Raw genomic sequence first — 16,238 nt, 5'->3', positions numbered from 1 at the left:
TGATTGGCTGTCAATGTTTTTATTGTTCATCACCTGAATAAAAAAGGTTTGAAAGTGATTCCAACAATATTGTTTCTCTGTGCCGTTATATTTATAGCTGTGGTGTGAACTCTGCTATTCTTTAATATTGAGAACGATTTTTAGCTCTATGGGCCCTATTTTAACAATCTGAAACGCAAGTATCAAACGCAAAATGCAAGTAACTTTGTGGGCAGATCTACGCAAATCTAATCTAAAATGGGTTGGTCTGAAGTAGCTACATTACTCATAGGTGTGGTTTGGGCGTAACGTGCAATAAACCAATCAGAGCGTCATCTCACATTCCCTTTAAGAGCAGGCGCGCTTGTTCCATGGCGGATTGCTATTACAATGGCGGATTTGCCAGGCGCACGCCAGGAGCGGTTCACAGCCGAGGAGACCGACGTTCTCGCCAAGGCCGTAAAAGACAGAGAAGTGACATTGTATGGGGATGGGAGAAACACACCCAAATTATCTGTGTAGATGAGAGAAGCAAAGTGTATGCGCGTTGTGCACACGCTACATTATGGCCAAGCATGCGCCCTTAAAATAGCATCTGAATAACGCGCCACTGACTTTAGACTAGGTTTTTCCTGGTCTGTGGCGGAATTGTTTTCTGAAACTGCAAAATAGCACCAGGGAACGTTTGCGCCGGAACACGCCTCCTCTTTTATTTATTAATAAAAATATTTTTTTATTTTTTTATTTATAGGTGCTGCTGAACAGACCTGCAACCCATTTTTTATATGCAAACCACCAGTTGAGAATTTTTCATCTAGTGAACTACTTCATTGGAACTCATTGTTACTTTTCTCCTTCATCCATCCATCCATCCATCCTATCCCACATAAAATTAGGCCTAATCTAAATGGAAAATATCAAATCAATCAATCTTTTTTATTTTTTTATTGCACATACCTGGCATGTTCCTCTGGAAGCTTCCGCTGCCTCTGCATATGAAACATAAGATCTCCTCCATTCACGTACTCAATCACTAGAAACAGCCTGAACGGAGAGCAGGAGACATTCATCATTTCTTTATAGTTTTTGTTTCAGATGTGCTGTATGTGAGGGATATACTGGCTACACTGTACGTTCACACTACGTTTGGTCATGAAAAGATTGACAACCATGTTCTATAACAGAGACCTTAAATTTTCCAGTCGATTTACAAAACTTGTGAGTAATTTCTCACTATTGTTAGTACTGTCAACCTCTCAAGTTATGAAAAACAGCAGTAAATAGTGATATTGTGCAGATGAACAGCTAGAAAAAAAGAAAAAAAATCCTGTTAAGAGTTTCGGTGGAAGAGAAAGAAAAAAGCTTTGGCTGCATTTCAGAGGGAATGAAGACAGCAGGATTGTTCCAAAATGCCCAAAATAGCTCAGAAGAAAAGACACAATATTTACTATCATTATCTGTTGCCATGGTAACAGGCTGTAAACATGGCTATCACCATTGACTGGTTTCCTGTTCATACAGACATTATTTGATCCGCTCATACCTGCAGTTTTATGTGCAATTTGAATGGCAAATCTGTGAAAAAACACCGTTGTCAATCTCAAACGCTGATTTTGTGAATGCAGCCATAGTTTAACAAAAACGTCCATTGTGATTTATTGTTTCACATTTTATGACTTTTTCTCGTGGCGAAGATTTCTTATTTTAAGTGTGCTATTACAAAAAGCTTTGGTGAATGAAATACATTCTCCTCTTACCGGCTTTCTGTCTGAAAGCAAGAGTGAAGTCCCACTAAGAATGGATTGGTCGATGCTTGTTCAAACACATGTTTCTCTGTCTGGACCCAGTCAATGTCCTACACCAGGAGGAAAAAAAGAGAGAGAGAGAGAGAGAGAGAGACATTTGCCTTATCATGAATAATGAACTGCAAATGATCATGACAGGAATCTGTTTCACTGCTTTCTAAGAATTAGAGGAGAGGACATTATGTTTCACCGCCTCTACTGGGGGACTATTTCAGGATAAAGAAAAAAACAAGCCTGTGTTTTCTGAGAAAAACCTCATCTATTGATCGTTTAACAGCGGAAAACACTTGGCACTATTGCATGCTGTCACTTTGGGGAGTCAAATCTCAGATTTAAAAGAAGAAAAGCACCTTTCTCTTCTTCTTTAAAAAGTGCAGAAAGGAAAGACAACAGAGAAAAGAGAAACAGACATGTAAATAAATCACAAGATAAGCCATTAAAGGTATATATTGTACAGTATCTTTCAAATGTACACCTAACACTCATTTTCTATCTGTCTGAAGCAAGATTACACATTCGTTTCACAGAATCGTCCAGACAGGATGTTACAAAACATCTGTATTGAGAATGTCTCTGGGTGTGAAGACACAGCTCAGTGATGTGTTGATAAAGTCAAGTATGTTTTGTTCTGTCAACACTTTAACGTTAAGCAACACTTGTAATCAGCTCGAAGAACTCCGGCGAACGTCTGTTACTCAATAACTAAAGTTGAAAAATGACAATGAACGTCTTTTGAGAGGCTACGGGTGAGATGAGACATCTCAGCCCAAACAAACACTTTGTTTTTCTATCATGTCTGGACGTTTTCATTGGCGAATACTGTTTTTAAACCAAGCTAATGATGTTTTCTATCCCCTGACCTTATACTTAACACTAACAGACACTTGTATGGAATTTTTTTATTTTAATTAGCATATTTAATAAGTTATGTGCTTTTCCTAGTGGGACTTTTGGCCCCACAATGTATGCAAAACATTATCCACACACACACACACACACACAGTCTGATTTCCAAAACCAGAACAATTTAATTTCCTGGACGAGTGGAAAACAGATTACAGGAAAGCAGTGTCAGCATAAAGACATGAAGAGAAACAGATGATATACTGTATGTTAATTTTCTCTCTTCCTACATTTCTCCATCTTTCTTTGTTTTCTTTCTCTATCTTACCATCTTTCTCCCCTCAATGGAATAGCCAATCGTTCTGCTATCAGCCTATTGAGAACATTAATATTTGCCTTGTCAAATAACACTGACCTCTGACCTCTAACATAGTATGTTTCCAGTATATAATGCATTATTTTATAATCACTGAGATACTATTATTTATTTTAGTAAATGTTGTTGCTTTTATCAGTTTTTCTATGTCTATATAGTTTTTTTATCATTATTTATTTCACTTTTAGTTTGAAGTTATTTTACTACATCAAGTTAAACTAAACAAAAATGAGAAAAGTTGCTTTGACAACTAACTGAAATAAAATACGTTTCTGTTTTTTATACCATTAACTATTCAGTTAATGTTTATTTTAATAAATGACATTTTTTACTTTTCAATTTTGGTTAGCTATAATAAACCTTATTGTAATCGACAAATAACATGGGTATTAATTAATTCATTAATGTTGTTCATCAGGATTTTAAGCTAAAATGAATATGAATGTATTATAGGGAAGTGTATTTTAAGTACTGTGACTAGTCAGCATTTTTCTAAGTTTTTTAGCATTTTTAATTTTAACCACCTTAATAGTCTGCAGTTTATTCATGCACAAATCTCTCTCAATTCATATGAGGTGCATAAATGCATATATGATAATCAGACAAGAATTTGTTAATCAAGACAAATAATTTTAGATAGAAAACGGAAAAAGTTCCAGTCCTGGATGCTGACAGGTCAATACAGCATTCTAGCCAAACTAAAATAAACACAATAGTAGCAGTTATGATGCAAAACACGTTTGACCAATAGCTATGGTGTATTATACGTATATTACTGCACAGTATCCATAGAGAAAAAACTATTATCCTTAGTTTACTTGTAACGCCTTTATAGAAGCAAAAGACTTTAAATGTACGACTTTAAGACCTTTTTAAGACCTGCACAAATAAAATTAATACATCATTCCCATACACAATAAACTCATACAATCTCAGAATAAATCATATATCCCAGATTCTTTTACTTAACATTCATCAAGAACGTAATTTTAGCAAAACAGGGTGACTGCAAGTTTAAAATACTCTAGATATTTTATTCAATATATACTTTATGCACTGAAATTAGTATATTAATATATCAATAGTATACATACGAATTGGATTATGCTGATAGGATAATAATGTGTTTAAAGAAAGGCAATAAAAAGGTTATTGTTGTGCAGCAGCACCAAGTTTTGACTTTAAACATGCATCGCTCACATTTATTTAATTCCATCATAACCTTTTGAAAGTTAATAATCCGATTCCTGTATTTCAGTCCACAAAACCTCTTCAGACCTCTTAAAATGATAAGACTTCTGTTATACCATTTGAGACATTTTATGACCTTAAGTTTGATTAAACTGAATTTAAGAATTTTTAGAACCAGCAGGGATCCACATTGTGAATGTAGTCAAAGTTTAAGGGGTTGAACAACACTATATATTCACAATACAGCACGTATGTTATTGCTTAAAGGCAGGGTAGGTAGAAATGGTCTAAAATTTTTATTTTTCAAATTTGTTTAAACTTTATGTACATATCAATACATAATTAAAATGTAAGTACTCTGAAAAAGAAAGTATCAAAATCGAGTGTCTGTAGACCTCTCACGACTGTTTTAAAGACATCTCATTATTTCCATTCACTCCACCCCCTCATTTCTGTGCTTCTTCCAAAGCCACGCCCCCAAAACACATGAACGCGCGACTCCGACCGCTGAGCTAGAGGACGCATTATTTACCTGAGACAAGCGGAGGGGAAGGGGCATTTTTTTGCCTGGTTTGCCTTCACTAACTGCATATGCCGGTACTGTAAATTTAGATTGCTCTTTCTCTACCATTGTTTTGGTATTCCTAGGTTCAGTGCCTTCTTCTTCTTCTTCGATAGATTTTATTGGCAGCTTGCAAACATAGTGCATTACCGCCATCTACTGGACGGAGGTGTGATCAGGTTCCGTGCCTCTCCCACTCCTCAAATCAAACGGTCGCGCGCAAGTGGGCAGGTGCTGTGTGGCAAAAGGGTGGTTGCCATGGTTGCGAGAGAGTGACAGTCGCCTAAGCCAATCCTTTGATTCGTCCCGAATCGAAATAATGAGCTGTGTTTAATACAGATTAAACGGTCTAGAGTCACTTGATTTTTATACTCTTTTTTTCAGAGTTCTTACATTTTAATTATGTATTGATATATATAGAAAGTTTTAACAAATTTGGATCTTTAATTTTTAATAAATCCTACCTACCCTGCCTTTAAGTACATCATGTCAAACTGCAATTTGTTGCATAAAATACCAAACCGAGTGCATCATTAAATTAAGCCTTAATAAGCCTTAATAAGTGTGACTGCACAACATACACAGAACACACATGTACCAGTTCAGCATAAGAAAAGGAGAACACATTCCTTGAAGGAACGCCTGCCTTCCAGGAAGCAATTACATTGTTTGTGCATATTCAGAGTTCAACTGCATGTCTCTGTCATTCTGGAAGGACCTCTGCTCTTCGTGAACTTCATTCATGTGCGTTAGCTGACAGCCATGTGGCTTTATGTTCCTCAGCGAGCCAAGTTTACAAAGACACAATAGCTTTGACTGTACAGAGTTTACATTGTGATGAATAGCTGTAGAGTTCAGTTTGTCTTTCTATTTGATGCCTGTTCACACATATCAGGTTTCAATACAGGGAGAGAAAGAAAGAGATATCGCTAATGCTATAGTGCACAGAAACTCGGTTTCTCTTTGATTTTACAAACAAAACAAAAAAGTCTCTCAATGTTATATTGTGCTTTTTAGAATAAAGTCAAATCCCACTGCATTTAAAGCCTATATTCAATAAATACACTAATATTCAAAAGTTTGGGGTCTATAAGATTTTTATTATATTTTTGAAGGAAGTCTCTTATGATCATTATGGGTGCATTTATTTAATCAAATATACAGAAAAACAGTAATATTGTGAAATATAATCGCAATTTAAAACAACTCTTTTCTGTTTTAATATATTTTAAAATGTAATTTAATCCTGTGATGTAAAACTACATTTTCAGCATCATTAGTCCAGTCTTTAGTGTCACATGACCCTTCAGAAGTCATTCTAATATCCTGTTTTGCTGCTTAAGAAGCATTTCTTAGTATCATCAATGTTGAAAACAGTTATTTTTGTGGAAACCGCAATACATTATTTTATTTTTTTTCAGGATTCTTTGATGAGTAGAACGTTTAAAAGTGTTTTTTTTTTTTAAATGTCTTTAAAAAATTCACTGACCCCAAACTTTTGAACGATAATGTAATTAAATAAATAAATTAAATTACATTTCTTAGTGCATTACAATAAAAAACTATATATACTCACCTATATAAAACGTTTAATATATGATATCAATTCTAACATTTTTCAAAGTGAAATTAATCACCAAGAATCTTAATATACAAAACAAAGCAATATCTTTTCTCAGAAAATTGAATGTGGGCGTAACCTGGCTGCTTTTAAAACTGAATTGACGCATATAATGATGTTCTCTTATGACCATTATATAAATTAGCTATCTTTCCAAAATAGTAATTTTTTATTTATTTCTCTTATTATTTGCAGAAGTTTCCTTTTATATTTTATTTTATTGTATTTATTTAATTATTTAAATGCCATGCTAATTGATGAGCTTCATTTGGCTCCTAAAAATATTATGCGGACAAAAAAAAAAAAGAAAGTCTGATAAACAATTAGAACAAAGTGCCTTCATCTTTAGTATGAATAAACTTGTGAAAAACACTGAAGATGAACTGCAAGCAATTTAAAACGAGCACAATCCCACAGCACCACCTACTGGTGTCAATTACACAACAATCACACGTCCAAACTATAGGAGAACGTCCTGCATTTTCCCAGATCTGTGAGGTGCAGCAAAGACACTGAGACACCATGATAAAACTGAAGAAGTCTCATCAGCGTGACAACACAGGCTGTTACCTCATCATCATGGACCAGCTCTTTCTTCACCACCTTCATGGCGTAAATCTGCTCGTTCTTCTTGAGTCGGACCAGCAGCACTTTGGCGTAACTGCCCCTCCCGATGACCCGGATCATGTCAAAGTCCCCCAGGCCGAGACACTGAGAGATCTGAATCCCCTCGATCCCGTCCACCACCGCCTTCAGATCCTGTGTGCACACACAGCGGAAACCTTTTGTCCAAACTGTTAGAACATTTCTCTTGGACAAACTCGAAAATGCTGCGGACATACAGTGAGGTTTCATGTTACATGCATTCCTTTAAACAGTAGAGATAAAGAATGTGAGTAAGAGCATTTGTATATGATTATTAGCGAATGAAACCTCGTGGAAATTTGGGATAATCAGTTATGAGCTGCGTCTTACCTCTGTGTCATCTTCAGCTTTCTCCACTTTCCGGTTGTGTGCTAAGAAAGGGACTGGAACTGAGAGACAGAGAAAAAGAGACTTTCTAATTATTTTCTTGTCCTTTACATTTTTGTTCTGAAGTGTTATTCATTGAAACTTCTTTTTTCAAATATTCTATATATTTTGTCTTTTTGAACTTATGTTTGCCGTTTTGTTTTTACACTGTTTCCTAAAGTTCACAGCAGTTGGATAAGCAAGTCTGATTCATTATAGTGAATTGATTCATTTAGAAAAAGAAATATTTTGCTGCATCACTCAGAAATAAGAATAAAATAACAATAATTATCAGCAATGACTATAATAATAATTATTATTAATATTATAAATTTATATATTAAGAGAGTATAGGATAAAGTAAAAAAAAAAAAAAAAAAAAAATTCCCATTTAAAGGTATAGTGGAGGATTTTTCCTGAATTTTAGAAAAGAACCGCCCTCTCCACTTTTTGAAAAAATGCACACGCGCAACTACCTGCTCCCGAGAGGGAACGCCTATTAAACGTGTGCACGAGAGAGCATGCACGAGCCTAGTTCTCCTCGTGCACGCTCTGTTTACAAGTTGCTGTCGGTGCGTGACTTGTGCCAGGGCTAGCATCGCTAATCATAGCTTACATTAACTTTTACTAGCAGTGATTTTAAATGGATTTCTCCAAATAGCATGCCAGACTTTACCTGTCGAGTAGAAACTTCGCGACTGAGGCATCAGTGGGAAGCCCAACCTGTGCTTTTAGCGCACGCCAGCGTGTGAAATACTCTCCCAAAAACACTCTGGTCTTGTTTCTTTCTTCAGAGGCATTTCTCTTCTTGTCATACAATTCGTAGGCACTTTTTCTCTTGCGACCCTCAGACATTTTGAAAAACCCGGTGAGAACGGCGAGCTTCAATGAATGGCTGAAACCGTAGCTCACCACACACATACACCTGAAAGTGCGCATGCGCAGAAAGCGAAAACTACCTAGGGACGAGCACGTACGACGGCCTTACGTAAACATATCACCAGAATGATTGACAACTAGGAGGACCAATAGTCTTGATGATCCACCCGGAAAAAGAAAATCCTCCACCATACCTTTAAGTTTCACAGCAGTTTGAATTAGTCGGTCTAATTCGTGAACTGGTCCTTTCAGACAGTTCATTTCAATGCAGTAGTAAAAAAAAAAAATCATTAATTAGTTTGATGCATCACTCAGAAATAATAATACTTATCAGCAATTATTATTATTACTATTATATAAATCTATATATTAGGAGAAGATAGAAGAAAGTATTTTAACATTGAAAAGAATGGCATTTTTCCCTTTAAATTTCACAGTAATGGGATTGGGAAGTTTAATCATTTTCATTATAGTGAATTGCTTTATGCAGCAGTTAAAAATGAAAAAAAAAAAAATTAGCGTAATTTTAACTGTAAAATATTGTAAAAACGCTACGGGAAAAAAATGTTAATGGGTTAACAAGTTCCCGTAAAAACTTTAACCGGACATTTCATGTAGTTTCCTCTTTTACCACCTGCATTATCATGGTGGTTGTCAGTGTGTGTTAAAGGCACAAGATAGATTTTTGTAGCAGTGTGCATTGTTGGATTTACCGGTTTAAATTGCAATTTGCAAATTACAGTTTTATACTGTTTTTATTCTGTAAATATCTTTACATTTGTACTGTATTTTTTACAGAATTATTCTGGCAACCACATCTGCCAGGATTCTTTTTGTAAATAAACGAGATTAGTTCGGTTCATCACTCAGAAAAGTTCTCAAAAAACATTTTACACTAAAATACATTGTATGTTTTGAATTAGATTAAATAAATCAAATGTTGTTTTTTGTTCTAAACCTAACTTACAGTTTAACCCCCTAACAAAGTCCCCCCTTATAGTTGAATCACTTCCAAAAGTTTTGAAATTAGTGTAAAGTGCCCCATTATGCTTTTTTAAAAATATATATTACCTCTCATGTAGTGTGTAATATAGTAGCTGCGTGTGAATGTAAAATGTGCACAGCAGATAAAGTTATTGTCTCCTAAAAGAAAGAATCGATTCTGAACTGAACTGAAACGAATCGTCAGCATATCCTGTCTTACTTCCTGTTACATACCTACGTAACAATGTAACAAATTTGTACAGCGCCAGCCTATGGTCTTCATTGGCTGCCCGCGAACCCGCCCTCAAACACTGTAGATGTAGCTGAAGCCTGGAAGAGTTTGGTTCGTGTTGCTGACATGTCAAGAAGACGCTGTTTTCTGTGCTGTGGATCAACTTTGCACGCACTTCAAAAAGATAAGGACTCACAATGGAATTGATACGGAAAAAAACGGCGCTATCGTTCCTCGATACCACTGAGCAAGCACTGAGGAAGCCTCCAGAGCTGAAATTCAGATATGGAAATGGGCGTTTCGTTTCCAACACGTGCTGTAAAAGTAGACCGATCATAAAAGACTGGGCCATCTGACCAATCAGAGCAGAGTAGGCTCTCGGAAAGGCGGGGTTTAGAGAGACTGAAGCTCTCTTTGACTCTTTGAGAAATTAGGTGATGCGCAATGTATATTGTGAGAAATTTCATGTGTTTTTTTTACCTTGGATGAATTGTAAACCTATTGTAGAAGACCTCCAAAACAGAACCTTTAAAATAGCACAATAGGGGCACTTTAAATTAATCAAATTCAAAAGAACAATTTCCTTTCACAAATCACTGAGAGAAATGTTTAATGTGTAATGCTATAAAATTCCAGCAGGGGGAGCCACAGACTGGACTGTCTCAGAGGGATGAGCATGTCTCTCTCTCTCTCTCTCTCTCTCTCTCTCAACTGGGTCAATGTGACATTACTCACACCTGATGTACTACAGTATCCTACCACAGTCAGCAGTGCCCTCTGACAGATAGAGGACAGAATGACCCCAATACCCCCACAAAAACAGCATTTACACATGCACACAGTGGAGATGGAGACCTACTTGCGTCTGTTTCTTCAGGGTCCTCAGGGGGGAGCTCCACTTCCTCTCCACTTTTATCATCATCTACCAACGGCTCCTGTGATGGCATGACTGGATCCTGCAGAGAAAAAAACAGATGATACTGGCAAGGTATTTTTCAAATGTCTTTTTCCCCTCTCCTCTTTGAGGCTCCAAATCAGAATCTCACTTATCCCAACATGAAATCAAAACCTATTTACTTTCTTAATAAAGGTCCCTAGTGCAAGAGATTTTCATAATCTTTTATCAAAATCTAGTAACTTAAAAATGTTCTTATCTGTTGACATAACAAAACATTATGTTAACCAACGTCACAGTTTGCTCTTCACAATCCAATTAAAACACAATGGATTCAATTATTCCATGTTCTACATTATTTCCCACTGAATGCTGTTTCACAAAATGTCATATTTTGAAATGTTTCTGAAACTTTTCAAACTATCTTGACCACAACAAGTAAATTAATCAAGTAGACAATTATTATTATTAACATATTATTGAAGCATTAATATAATATATAATTATATAACAATAGTAATATGTGACCCTGGACCACAAAACCAGTCACATGGGTAAATTTTATGAATTGAGATTTATACATCATATGAAAGCTGGATAAATAATATATGATATTCGATATCAGATATTTGGCCGAATTACAACCATTTGAAAATCTTTGAATCTGAGGGTGCAAAAAAAAAATCAAAACATTGGGAAAATCGCCTTTAAAATTGTCCATTTATGTTCGCGTTTGTGCTGCATTCACTCACAGAAATAAATGTTTTATATATTTACGGTAGGAAATTTACAAAATATCTTCATGGAACATGATCTTTACTTAATATCCTAATGATTTTTGGCATAAAAGAAAAATCGATAATTTTGACCCATACAATGTATTGTTGGCACAAATATACCCGTGCGACATGTGACTGATTTTGTGATCCAGGGTCACATATAGCAATGTTTCCAATTCTATTACAAAGGACATTTTTAAACCAGATAGATAGATAGCTAAGTATTCTCAGTCAAAACCCAAGACCATAAATGTGTAACAACGAAATGATGACAAACTTTTGAGAGAAAGTTAGAGAGAGAAAAATAACTATAACGAAAGGAGGCAGGCGAATGACAGAATGTCTTCACAAAATGAGGATAAAGTCAGACTGTAAAGCTCATCAGTTTTGGGTTCTGTTCGAAAAACATCGGATGTGGGAAATCAGAGGTCTGATGTCTTCTGTCTCGTAAATAAATCAGGAGTACAATGTTGAATTTCATACTGAATTTCTGACATGCAGAAACCCCTGCGGAAACAGTTTCTTGCAGAAGGTGGTGTTGTGAAGGTGTTTGATGTTTAATGTTACAGTTTTTCAGTCTATGATTTCGACATTCTAAGTAAGCACAGAATCAGGTCAATTCAATACTGACAAAGACAGTGTTATCATCTGACAAATTCCACAAGGGCTATCTTGACACACTGTTTAAAAATCCAACAACACTCTTGAGAAGTGAGAAGAGAGGCTTTTTTAAAAGGTCAATTAAACATTACAATGAAACAGTGATGAGCTTCTCAAACAGCGGAGGATGTGCTTATTTGAATGAAATGACAAATGCAAGAAAAATTAAAGTCAAAATTTTCACTTCTTTATGCTTTCAAGTCTGACTTCATTTGAATTAAGACTCTCAGTGATGAATATTTTTTAGAGCTGACTAAAAGACTCACCATATGCCTTTGACAGGTCAGTGAGACGAGCTTGTGACAGCGTTTATGGACCAGAAGCTTGCAGTTGATACACTTGTATCCCTGACGCCCCAGTCCCCATATCCTCTCGCTGCAGTGGCCACAGTACGCTTTCTGAGAGAGACACAGACACACACGACTAATGAAGTTAGACTATCGTTATCTATGATCAGATTAGCAAGTCGAAACACTTCATGAATGAGTTAATCTGTTAACAACAAACTTAAGTAAACTGGGAAAGAAAAGGGATGTCTTACAGATATCACATGAGTAGATGGCACACATGAGCTGAGTAATGAATTCTGAATTCAAATTAAGTTGAAATAAAGCATGGTGACGTGAATACACTACTGTTCAAAAGTTTGGGGATTTAATTAAAAAAAAAAAAAAATATATATATATATATATATATATATATATATATCCAGCAAGGATTCATAAATTGATCAAAAGTGACAATAAGGATGTTTTTTGTTTTTTTGGTGGATTTTTGGATGTTTTTACTTTCTCACTTTTTTTTCTCTACTCATTAAATAATTCTGTTCCCACAAAAAATATTAAGCAGCACAACTGTTTTCAACATTAATAATAATATTAAATGTTTCTTGAGCACAAATCAGCATATTAGAATGATTCCTCAATGATCATGTGACACTGAAGACTGGAGGAATTCAGCTTTGCCATCACAGGGATAAAATATATTAAAATAGAGTTATTCTAAACTGCAATAATATTTCACAATATGACCTTTTTTTGATCAAATAAATGCAGCTTTGGTGAGCATAAACATTGGAACTGTATGTGAAGATCAACAATTTCTGACAGGACGTTGATCAATGATCAGACTAATATCCCGCATCAGTTGTATGTATCAATGTATTATTTACATTTTATGTATTGCTAAACACATTCTAGATGACAAACGCTCAGCATCTGTACATACTTAAAGCCTAGCTGATGATTTCAACAGATTTTGGCTTAAAATCCAAGCTCGGCAGATCAGAGGACTCTGCTGACTGCTGTAACCAACAATAAGGTTTCAAAAGAACACACACACACCCACACCTGCTCACACACATGCCCTGTGAGTCATAAATAAATGAAAATATCTTTAGCTCAGTTTGTTGTGAGGTTCTCCATCTGTCTGCCGGGGAGAGAAAATGAGCAAGAGACTGAGAGGGACACAATGTTACAGTTAACAAAAATTCTATATAAAAGCATGATAGAATATAATAAATAATACCGGTCAAAACTGTGGAATGATTTGCAAAATAAATACAGAAAAGGAGGACATGGGAAAGACCAAGAAAGATGCTAGGCACAAGTCTTCATGCATGTGATATGCAAAGCGTCCACCAGGGGGCTCTAACAGCAGGACTTCAGTGCTACATGTAGCATAATCCTATTAAAATATGCTAATCTTTCATTAACGGGCATACTCTTCCACTGACAGTTTCCCCTCTGCCATAGCTGATAACTGAGCATCATCTGGTTTAACGGACCTTCAACAAACCCTCAGAGGACTCAGTGGATATAAGATGCTCTTCTTGTCAGTGCTTGACGTTTCCTCCGTGTTCCCCGACTCTATTTCACAGCTCTGTGAGCATGTCATGATCCCTGTGCTGCCGGTGAGGTTTTAGACAAACACTTTCTCACCATCTAAGGAGATGTTCACCTGCTGCAGTGATTTCTCTGTATCTTTGAAGCCTCCAGCCCTGATGAATGACCTACATTTTCTTGCCGCTCTCTGTCAGGTGCTCAGTTTATGTAACTGGGGTTAAACGTTCGGAAATCAGGGCTTGAAAGTAGCACACATCATCTAAAGCTTGAAGCTGGCACCGGGAAATACACATGTTCCTTATGATTAGGGATGGGAATAGTAAAGAGTTGTTCTGGTTCATCAATGATTCCATTAACAATTATTTTAGTACATGAAAGGAATAAATATTAGGGGGGAAAAAAAGATATGCAATTCCATTACCAAATGATGACATTATATGTACAACTATTATTGTGTTTTTACAGACTTTTAAATGACTTTTCAATGTGTTTTAGAGGTACTATTTTTTTAATAGTACTTGCAAAATGTATAATGTGTATTATGTTAACCTAACCTTGTCAAAGTAACAAGTCAGTCACAATGATTTACAGTTAGTTGTAAGCTATATGTTTGATTCACTAAAAAGAACCAACTCATAAGAGTCATTCATTCTCTAATTGGACTACACTGGTTGTGCTGTACGTGTCTGATTCACTAAAAAGAACCAACTCATAAGAGTCATTCATTCTCTAATTGGACTACACTGGTTGTGCCGTATGTGTCTGATTCACTAAAAAGAACCATCTCATAAGAGTCATTCATTCTCTAATTGGACTACACTGGTTGTGCCGTATGTGTCTGATTCACTAAAAAGAACCAACTCATAAGAGTCATTCATTCTCTAATTGGACTACACTGGTTGTGCCGTATGTGTCTGATTCACTAAAAAGAACCATCTCATAAGAGTCATTCATTCTCTAATTGGACTACACTGGTTGTGCCGTATGTGTCTGATTCACTAAAAAGAACCAACTCATAAGAGTCATTCATTCTCTAATTGGACTACACTGGTTGTGCCGTATGTGTCTGATTCACTAAAAAGAAGAGACTCATAAGAGTCATTCATTCTCTAATTGGACTACACTGGTTGTGCCGTATGTGTCTGATTCACTAAAAAGAAGAGACTCATAAGAGTCATTCATTCTCTAATTGGACTACACTGGTTGTGCCGTATGTGTCTGATTCACTAAAAAGAACCAACTCATAAGAGTCATTCATTCTCTAATTGGACTACACTGGTTGTGCCGTATGTGTCTGATTCACTAAAAAGAACCAACTCATAAGAGTCATTCATTCTCTAATTGGACTACACTGGTTGTGCCGTATGTGTCTGATTCACTAAAAAGAACCAACTCATAAGAGTCATTCATTCTCTAATTGGACTACACTGGTTGTGCTGTATGTGTCTGATTCACTAAAAAGAAGAGACTCATAAGAGTCAGTCATTCTCTAACCAGACTGGTTGCCTGTGTGTTTGATTCACTCAAAAGATCCTGCCCATAAGAGTCATTTGTTCAGGAATCAGAGTCTACTGGTTGCATTGCATGTATTTGATTCACTAAAAAGAACCGGCTCACAAGAGTCATTCATTATGAAACCAAACTTCACTGGTCACTTTGCGTCTGTTTCACTAAAAAAAGACCGGATCACTAAAAGAGTTAGGCCTATTCATTCTATAATTTGGGCGCACTGTCTGTTTCGCGCTGTAGATTCAGTAGTGTTTCAGTGCTGGTAAATAGCAGTGTAGGAAACACTGTCAGAATATTTTAGTTTGCTGATCTGTCCATGGAAGAATGCACAAACAAAAACTGTTAACAAAACCAAATTAGTCAGTTTGCGGAGCAGCGTCTTGTCTGAAATCCAGCCGCTTATCAAGACCTAATCTTTTGCCTTCTGTTGAACTAGCACAAAAGACTTCCTGTGTTTTGACAGGGAATGAAAAAAACAGAGAAAGAAGTATTACATTTCCCAACGCGTCTCTGTTTTATTTCTGACCAAAATCTCAGGATCTTCCTCAAGGACGACTAGAAGGCAGCACCATCAGCAGGAAATGATCAAAGAACAACATCATGAATTCACCTGAAGCTATCTCGTTATTCTTAGAAATCTGTGCAATCTTTCATATAAACATCTCTTTCTTCTCTCCCCTTTCCGCATCTGAATCCCAGCACAGCTTCCACCCCATGGACTTTTTGAACATATCGAGCCAGCGCTGCTAAGCAAACGCAGTGCCAGAGAAACAATGCGTATCTGCACCCATTTAAAACACATCAAGTCTGCACGTATCGGGCATCCATTCAGGACAGTGGATTAAACTTTAAACCCAACCAATTGTCCCCAACAAAAAGCAAACATTTAACACAGCTGAGCGAAAGGGGCCTTCAGGGCCGAGCGTGTGCACCACGTATCCCAGATACAGCAGGAATATCATGGGAATGTAAGGAAAGACCATCTATTCTCTAAAGACTTGAAAATACTACTACTGCCACTGATGACTGAATACAGCTACTGAAACATCTAAATAAGCCTTTGTTTGT

At 36.3% G+C, this 16,238-nt stretch overlaps 1 protein-coding gene across 6 annotated transcripts in view; it reads right to left on the bottom strand.

Annotated features, from left to right (window-relative positions):
- The window catches only part of prkcz (protein kinase C, zeta), a 111,113-nt gene that overhangs the window by 26,668 nt on the left and 68,207 nt on the right, over positions 1-16,238 (bottom strand). For all 6 annotated transcript variants that reach the window (XM_084388945.1, XM_084388946.1, XM_084388950.1 and 3 more), the window contains 6 exons: positions 12,084-12,215; positions 10,343-10,439; positions 7,353-7,411; positions 6,948-7,136; positions 1,737-1,834; positions 937-1,023 (listed from right to left, as the gene is read on the bottom strand). In XM_084388945.1, the coding sequence (XP_084245071.1) occupies positions 937-1,023; positions 1,737-1,834; positions 6,948-7,136; positions 7,353-7,411; positions 10,343-10,439; positions 12,084-12,215 (662 nt within the window). The remainder of the gene's footprint in view (positions 1-936; positions 1,024-1,736; positions 1,835-6,947; positions 7,137-7,352; positions 7,412-10,342; positions 10,440-12,083; positions 12,216-16,238) is intronic.

This window comes from Rutilus rutilus, assembly GCF_951802725.1.
Source record: "Rutilus rutilus genome assembly, chromosome: 19".
Lineage (NCBI taxonomy): Eukaryota > Metazoa > Chordata > Actinopteri > Cypriniformes > Leuciscidae > Rutilus > Rutilus rutilus.
This window is presented reverse-complemented; position numbering and strand designations above follow the sequence as displayed.